The 9,558-nt window shown below is 45.9% G+C and overlaps 1 protein-coding gene across 1 annotated transcript in view; it reads right to left on the bottom strand.

Moving 5' to 3' along the window:
- Nucleotides 1–432: 432 nt before the first annotated feature.
- KCNMB4 (potassium calcium-activated channel subfamily M regulatory beta subunit 4) overlaps nt 433–9,558 on the bottom strand; it is an 88,193-nt gene continuing 79,067 nt past the window's right edge. The window contains exon 3 of the mRNA XM_040415721.1: nt 433–1,182. Coding sequence (XP_040271655.1) covers nt 1,014–1,182 — 169 coding nt within the window. The 3' untranslated portion in view covers nt 433–1,013. The remainder of the gene's footprint in view (nt 1,183–9,558) is intronic.

Genomic DNA, 9,558 nt, shown 5'->3' with positions numbered 1-9,558 from the left:
CGGATATAGATATTGATGACCTATTCTCAGGATTGGTCATCAATACCAGATTGGTGTGGGTCCGACTTCCGGCACCCCCACTGATCAGTTGATTGATGGAGCCGTGGTGCTCATGCGAGCGCTGCATCCTCTTAAGTGTTTACCTGCATGACGTCTACTTTTTAGTGCCGGTGCAGTGTAATTACAGCTTCCTGCCACATTTATGTGAACGGACACAATGGAGATGGCGCGCAAGTAAACACTCACACGAGTACCATGGGCCTTCAAACAGTCAATCAGCGGAGGTGCCAGGAGTCTGACCCGATACTGAGAATTGGTCAATAGCATGAAAGTGGACTAACCCTTTAAGTTGGGCTTTAAACCGAGACAAATATGATATGTAATGGTGTATTACACAATAAATAATGATAACAACAATAAAAGTAATTTCAACTTCTGTAGGTATTTAATCGGCTTATCAGAAAATGAAAAGAACTGCATGTGTTTCTAAATATAAAGTATACATTATATGCCTGATTGTCACTACAAGGACAAGAGAGATTTTCTAAAGACATTGTAAGTTGTGTAGTCATCTCCGACCTGTAAAAGCAGATGAAACTGAGGGAAGGAGAAAGAAAAAAAATCAAGCCTATAAAAATTCTGTGCTAGGACATAAAAAAGCACACTTTAATATTTTAGAAGTACATGATACAAAATAAACTGAACTCTTTTGATATTTTACATAACAAATAAAAAATATTTTATCGCAAAGGTGAAATGAAACTTTTGGACTGCTTCACTTTACACTTGGCTAAGTACAAGTCATTACTTTTCTCCGTATATATCTGCCTTTGTCCTCAGCATTTCTGGGCATTCTTCCCACAGGGAGCAGTAATCTAGAAGAAGGCTGAGAAAATATTCCATGTTCTGCGAATCATCAATGATCAAGTTCAGAAAATTAGTGATGAAGAGGCAACAAGAGGACTATAGGTATTTGGGGTTTTGGTTTGAACTGAAGCTTCCATCGTTAAACTCTATGAAAATTTTCTCTTCTGTATAGCCTCTGCCTTTACAGCCAGACTTCTTGCGCAAATGGTGAGAAGCACAATCAGTACACCCACCATGAAGGTGACTAGTGGCCACAAGAAACAGTGCAGAAGAACATTCTCATCGTGGGTCCGTTTTAGCAGGACATCTTCTGGCCTGAAAGACAACAATGTTGCAAAGATTATCCAATGAGTTAAGTATTGTCAAAGAAAAAACAAGTTATATATAATAAATATTAATGTTATGTAGGGCTGCAGCTAACGATTATTTGAATAATCGATTAGTTTTCGATAATTTCATCGATTAAATCTGGAAAAAAACACCAAAATGACAAAAAAAGGGGTTTATATGATTTTACTTAAAAAATTCTGTTCAAAGGCCATATTAAAAACAAATTGTGGATGGAATTGTTATGGGGGATCTGTGGATGACACACTGTTATGGGGGATCTGTGGATGACACTGTTATGGGGGATCTGTGGATGACACACTGTTATGGGGGATCTGTGGATGACACTTATGGGGGATCTGTGGATGACACTGTTATGGGGGATTTGTGGATGGCACTGTTATGGGGGATCTGTGGATGGCACTGTTATAGGAGGGGGATCTGTGGATGGCACTGTTATAGCGAGGGGGATCTGTGGATGGCAGTGGTACTGTTATGGGGAGAGGGATCTGTGGATGGCCCTGTTATAGGAGGGGGATCTGTGGATGGTACTGTTATGGGGGCATCTGTGGATGGCACTGTTATGGGGGATCTGTGGATGGCACTGTTATGGGGGATCTGTGGATGGCACTGTTATGGGGATCTGTGGATGGCACTGTTATGGGGGATCTGTGGATGGCACTGTTATGGGGGATCTGTGGATGGCACTGTTATGGGGGATCTGTGGATGGCACTGTTATGGGGGATCTGTGGATGGCACTGTTATGGGGGATCTGTGGATGGCACTGTTATGGGGGATCTGTGGATGGCACTGTTATGGGGGATCTGTGGATGGCACTGTTATGGGGGATCTGTGGATGGCACTGTTATGGGGATCTGTAGATGGCACTGTTATGGGAAGGGGGATCTGTGGATGGTACTGTTATGGGAAGGGGGATCTGTGGATGGTGCTGTTATGGGGGGGGGGGGGGGTCTGTGGATGGCACACTGTTATGGTGGATCTGTGGATGGCACTGTTATGGGGGATCTGTGGATGGCACTGTTATGGGGAGGGGGATCTGTGGATGGCACTGTTATGGGGAGGGGGATCTGTGGATGGCAGTGGTACTGTTATGGGGGATCTGTAGATGGCACTGTTATGGGGAGAGGGGTCTGTGGATGGTACTGTTATGGGGGCATCTGTGGATGGTGCTGTTATGGGGGGGGGGGGTCTGTGGATGGCACTGTTATGGGGGCGATCTGTGGATGACACTGTTATGAGGGGGATCTGTGGATGACACTGTTATGAGGGGGATCTGTGGATGACACTGTTATGAGGGGGATCTGTGGATGACACTGTTATGAGGGGGATCTGTGGATGACACTGTTATGAGGGGGATCTGTGGATGACACTGTTATGAGGGGGATCTGTGGATGACACTGTTATGAGGGGGATCTGTGGATGTCACTGTTATGGGGAGGGGGATCTGTGGATGGCACTGTTATGGGGAGGGGGATCTGTGGATGGCAGTGGTACTGTTATGGGGGATCTGTAGATGGCACTGTTATGGGGAGAGGGGTCTGTGGATGGTACTGTTATGGGGGCATCTGTGGATGGTGCTGTTATGGGGGGGGGTCTGTGGATGGCACTGTTATGGGGGCGATCTGTGGATGGCACTGTTATGGGGGGGATCTGTGGATGACACTGTTATGGGGGGGATCTGTGGATGGCACTGCTATGGGGGGGATCTGTGGATGGCACTGCTATGGGGGGGATCTGGGGGCCGTTTCGATGCGCAGACCGGAAGGACGGATCCGGCATTCCGGTATTTTTAATGCCGGATCTGGCACTAATACATTCCTATTAGGGCTGCACGATATGGGAATTTTGTGCGATTGCGATTAGGGCGCTAAAAATTGCAATAACAATATGCAATGCGATATTTTAAGGGAATAGGAGGTCTATTTGCTTGGATTTTCAAGGCAAAAGCACACACAAATTACTGATAATGCTGAAATATAGTTATGCTCAACTCAAGAACTGAAATGCACAGTGTTTTTCAAAATAAAACATCTTTTACTAAAGTAAATAACATATTTGTATTACTGCAAAAGTACAAAATACTAAACTTGCCATTTTCTTAATAGCACTGCACAGAACAGATAAATAAAATAGAATAGATATAAGGACATGTGTTCATTAAAATAAGATTTTCCGAACACTGAACAAACAGGAACTTTTTAAAGAACACCATAGTCAGCAGCAGAAATGTAAGGTAATATACCGTATTTTTCACCCTATAAAACGCACCTGCCCATAAGACGCACCCAGGCTTTTGAGGAGGAAAAATAAATAAATAATATTTTGAACCAAAAGGTGTGCTTTTGGAGGGTTTTGAACTAATGGTGGTCTGTGGATGACACTATTATGGGGGATCTGTGGATGGCACTGTTATTTAGGGGATCTGTGGATGGCACTGTTATGAGGGGGATCTGTGGATGACACTGTTATGAGGGGGATCTGTGGATGACACTGTTATGAGGGGGATCTGTGAATGACACTGTTATGAGGGGGATCTGTGGATGACACTGTTATGAGGGGGATCTGTGGATGACACTGTTATGAGGGGGATCTGTGGATGACACTGTTATGAGGGGGATCTGTGGATGACACTGTTATGAGGGGGATCTGTGGATGACACTGTTATGAGGGGGATCTGTGGATGACACTGTTAAGAGGGCGATCTGTGGATGACACTGTTATGCGGGGGATCTGTGGATGACACTGTTATGGAGGGGATCTGTGGATGGCACCGTTACGGAGGATCTCTGGATGGCACCGTTATGGAGGATCTCTGGATGGCACCGTTACGGAGGATCTCTGGATGGCACCGTTATGGAGGATCTATGGATGGCACTGTTATAGGGATCTCTGGATGGCACTGTTATAGGGATCTCTGGATGGCACTGTTATGGGGGCATCTGTGGATGACACTGCTATGGGGGGGGATCTGTGGATGACACTGCTATGGGGGGGATCTGTGGATGACAGCTATATAGCATCTTATGCTATGTGCCATCCACAGACCCACCCATAACAGTGTCCCTGCAGTGTGAATGACCCCCAATACAGGGGCTGGGGGCCGGCATCTGGATTAGGAATGACAGCGGGGACCAGAGCAGGCCCTGTATTCTAATGCACCGGCCCCGCTTACTGTTGTATAATCTGATCTAACCTGTAGGCATTGTTAAAATATAATAATCATGTGTAATCCAGCTGTATTACTTACAGCTAAGTTCCGTAGCAGAGAGGAGGGAGGAGGCAGGCCGGGAGGACGTTACGCGCCCACGCCGCCTGCTTCATTCATAAAGTGGGCGGCGCAGGTGCATGATGTAGTGAGTGGCGCGTCGCCCACACGCCCTCCCGGCCTGCCTCCTTCCTGCTACAGAACTTAGTTGTAAGTAATATAGCAGGATTACACACGATTATTATATCTTAACGATGCCTACAGGTTAGATAAGATTATACAACAGTGAGTGAGGCCGGTGCAATAGAATACAGGGACTGCACCGATCCCCACTGTCATTCCTAATCCAGATGGCGGCCCCCAGCCCCTCCTCCCTCTGTTGATACACCCGCCGACCGCGCTGTGCGGCATCGACGGAGTCGTGTATCATTGTAGGTAATCGCAGCATTTTTGGGTCAGCCTAATCGCCATATCGCAATCGTCGATTATCGCGATACGATTGCTTTGGCGATATATCGTGCAGGCCTAATTCCTATAGAAAAAAATGCCAGATCCGGCATTCAGGTAAGTCTTCAGTGTTTTTCGCCGGAGATAAAACCGTAGCATGCTGCGGTTTATCTTTTGCCTGATCAGTCAAAATGACTGAACTGAAGACATCCTGAACGGATTACTCTCCATTCAGAATACATGGGGATAAAACTGATCATTTATTTTCCGGTATTGAGCCTTTAGGACGGAACTCTATGCCGGAAAAGAAAAACGCAAGTGTTAAAAGAAGGTTCCCACTCATTTATTATACAGTGTGACGGCTGGCTATGAAAATGGCATTATGGAGATTAGGGACAACCCTTTTTAGCTTTGAGGACACGTCCACTCCAATAGTGAATTTTCGGCAACATTTTTAGTAGGGGTGCACCGAAATGAAAATTCTGGTCCGAAACCCGAAATCGAAAATTCAGGATGCCCTTCACCGAAACCCGAAACCGAAACTGCCTTTTTGCCCAAATACTTTTAAAATACTTTTTTTTTTAATGATTTTATTAATAATTCTTTTTCATGAATTTAATAAATCATATTATATATGGAGAGGGGGATCTGTGGGTGGCTCTGTTATGGAGAGGGGGATCTGTGGGTGGCGCTGTTATGGAGAGGGGGGATCTGTGGGTGGCTCTGTTATGGAGAGGGGGGATCTGTGGGTGGCTCTGTTATGGAGAGGGGGATCTGTGGGTGGCGCTGTTATGGAGAGGGGGATCTGTGGGTGGCGCTGTTATGGAGGGGGGGGATCTGTGGGTGGCTCTGTTATGGAGAGGGGGATCTGTGGGTGGCGCTGTTATGGATAGGGGGATCTGTGGGTGGCGCTGTTATGGATAGGGGGATCTGTGGGTGGCGCTGTTATGGAGAGGGGGATCTGTGGGTGGCGCTGTTATGGAGGGGGGGATATGTGCACTGTTATGGGCATAACAGTGCACAGATCCCCCCTCCCCATAGCAGTGCCATAGACCGATCCCCCTACCCATAACAGCCCCGGCCCTGCTGCTCACAGCAGACTAATCACTCACTGCATCTTTATTTTACCTTAAAATCGTGACGCTCCAGTAACAACTCTGCAGGCAGAGCGGAGGGCGGCGTAACGTCACTTACTCACGTGACGCACCTGCTCCGCCCACTTTATGAATGAAGGAGGCGGAGCAGGCGCGTCACGTGAGTAAGTGACGTTACGCCGCCCTCCGCTCTGCCTGCAGAGTTGTTACTGGAGCGTCACGATTGTAAGGTAAAATAAAGATGCAGTGACTTAAAGTAAACCGCCCGCCCGCAGATGGTGAATCCCACACCCCATATTTTCGGCCGATATGTAACAATATCGGCCGAAATGGATTAGGTACATTTTCGGCCGATATTTTCGGCTGCCGGAATTTCGGTGCACCCCTAATTTTTAGCACTCTGTTTGAGTTACTTCAGTACAAAAAAACTGTCACCACCAACTATTCCTCTCGACTTCTCCATACACATGCACACTCGACTGAGAGTGCATGTGCTGTCAATAGTCAAAAAGAAGTAGGCCTTGAAATTCCACATGCCTGATCCTTCTTTACCTCTACCAAATCCTTCTTTCCCCTGACATCATTTATCACGAGATAGTTGGGAAGTGCCCAAACACATAAATAGCCAATCCTGCCATAATTTGTGAGTTCCTCTAACTTTTTTATTTTATGTATACTTTTTTCTATTATGGGACCTAGTGCTAATACGACAGCTGAGTAGTGCTGCAAAGATAATAATAGAGATTTCAGGGTGACTAGGGACATATTGTTTTATAGGTAATGCAAAGATGATTTTATGTTGTAAATCAGAATTTAAAACACAGCTTCATAAACCTGCATGTTCCCTTAAAATGTGAATAAATGTTAAGGTAAGCTGCATATTTGAAACTAGTGTCACACATACATGAACTGTGCTGCAAATAATGCCTTAACATCTATTAGGCCTCTTTCACACGGACGTTGCGGGAAAAGGTGCGGGTGCGTTGCGGGAACATGCTAGATTTTTCCGAGCGAGTGCAAAACATTGTAATGTGTTTTGCACTCGCGTGAGAAAAATCGCGCATGTTTGGTACCCAAACCCAAACTTCTTCACAGAAGTTCGGGCTTGGGATTGGTGTTCTGTAGATTGTATCATTTTCCCTTATAACATGGTTATAAGGGAAAATAATAGCATTCTGAATACAGAATGCATAGTAAAATAGCGCTGGAAGGGTTAAAAAAAATAGATAAACTCACCTTAATCCACTTGATCGCGCAGCCCGGCTTCTCTTCTGTCTCCTTCTTTGCTGATTGCAGGAAAAGGACCTGTGGTGACGTCACTCCGGTCATCACATGGTCCATCACATGATCCATCGCCATGGTAAAAGATCATGTGACGGACCATGTGATGACCGGAGTGACGTCACCACAGGTCCTTTTCCTGCAATCAGCAAAGGAGACAGAAGAGAAGCCGGGCTGCGCGAGCAAGTGGATTAAGGTGAGTTTAATTTTTTTAATTTTTTTTTTAACCCCTCCAGCCCTATTTTACTATGCATTCTGTATCCAGAATGCTATTATTTTCCCTTGTAACCATGTTATAAGGGAAAATAATAATGATCGGGTCCCCATCCCGATCGTCTCCTAGCAACCGTGCGTGAAAATCGCACCAAGAGGAGCATGCTGCGATTTTCACGCAACGCACAAGTGATGCGTGAAAATCACCGCTCGTGTGCACAGCCCCATAGAAATGAATGGGTTGGGATTTAGTGCGGGTGCAATGCGTTCAACTCACGCATCGCATCCGCGCAGAATACTCGCCCGTGTGAAAGGGGCCTTAGTATTCTCTTCTAGAATAGCAGACGTGGGAAAATCTAATTCCCCAAAGCTGCTGTCCCAAGCAGAACTATGGCAGGCACAGTTTATAGCAGCCTGTATTCTGTGAATGGAAAAGACGTATTGTTCCAATGTGTTTGTAATGTAGCTCCAGGCATGGAGAGACACATTACTCCCATTGTACTGAATGTGTTCACACTCTCTACAGCTACATCAATATTTTTCCACATAATGTAATGTACAGCTGACACAAACCAAGTGGCCCCTGGCTATTTACCGAGTGCAGTGGGAACATTACATTTAAAAGGTACCATAAACTGAGTAATATGGAGAACGTTTTTAGCGTTCATTTCATATTCACCATAAATGTAAGAATTGTATTCACTTAAAGGGAGTCTGTCACCACATTTGAGCATATTAGACTGATCAAATAGCGTTATATGTGCCACCCAGAACTTAAAAACGGTACCTTTGTTGTATCTAATGGAGTTTTCTTTCAGCCAAAAATGAACTTTTAAGATTCTGTAAATGCGCCCTCTCAAGTGCCCAGGGCGGCGTCTCAATCGTCCGAGCCCCAGGCAGCACCTCCTCAACGGCTCATAACCCCGCCCTCCGTGTGCCTCTGCCCGCCCGTTTACTCTCCTCCCCTTTTCCACTGCGCTACGAATTTGACCGCGCAGCCGCAGTGGAAAAGGAGAGAGGAGGAGTGTAAACGGGCGGGCAGAGGCACACGGAGGGCGGGGTTATGAGCCGTTGAGGAGGTGCTGCCTGGGGCTCGGACGATTGAGACGCCGCCCTGGGCACTTGAGAGGGCGCATTTACAGAATCTTAAAAGTTCATTTTTGGCTGAAAGAAAACTCCATTAGATACAACAAAGGTACCGTTTTTAAGTTCTGGGTGGCACATATAACGCTATTTGATCAGTCTAATATGCTCAAATGTGGTGACAGACTCCCTTTAAGCACTTGATGTTCAATGCTCTCATTTTCAGCTTGGGTTAATGATTGACAGCGGCTGCAGAATTTAAGTATCACAATACCATACGTCACTTTAAAAGGCACATATAATATACAGTATAATTCTGCACTATGCATAACGTTAAAAAATCCGCTCAATAAAGATTTTGTCCACAAAGCCCTGCAGAACAATACAACATGGAGATAAGAAGGAACATCCACAGTTTATGATGTATTTACCCACAGCTCTCCAAAAACGCTAACATTATATAAACCTCTGTTCACATGTGAATAAAACCCCCCACAAAAGAACTGCACCTGAAGTGAAGACTCTATAACAGTTATTCCCAGCCAGAGGGTTCTGGAAACCTGGGTTTCTTGAAACCAAGTCACGGTTTCCCCAAAAAGACAGCAGCAGTAGTAGGAACTGTCACTTTTGCACTAAATCTGTCAACTTGATCTCAACCTGTTTTCCATCCACAGGCTACATTTAGGTGCACCTGGGAGGCCTAGGCCATATCAGCCAGTCTTGAGTGGGACTCGCAGACTCCTCCCTCCTCCCATTGTTAGCATGGTTTCATGCTGGAGGTAACTGGTGAGTTGTCTATGAGTCGGCCTCATGCTCCTGTAATTTGCCCACTGGCTCCTGGTATTGCCCATACGGCTCAGGTAGGTGAGTGTTAGGACCCGAGCTACTTGAGAAACCTTGGCGCGGTGCTCGGGCTCAGACATGTCCTCCTAGTAGGACATGTTGGCTAATCTCTCAATTTTAACACCAGTTTGAGGGCTTAGTAAGACCGCAGAGTGCACCTGTCTTTGCTATTATAA

This window comes from Bufo bufo, chromosome 1 (assembly GCF_905171765.1).
Source record: "Bufo bufo chromosome 1, aBufBuf1.1, whole genome shotgun sequence".
Classification (NCBI taxonomy): Eukaryota; Metazoa; Chordata; class Amphibia; order Anura; family Bufonidae; genus Bufo; species Bufo bufo.
This window is presented reverse-complemented; position numbering and strand designations above follow the sequence as displayed.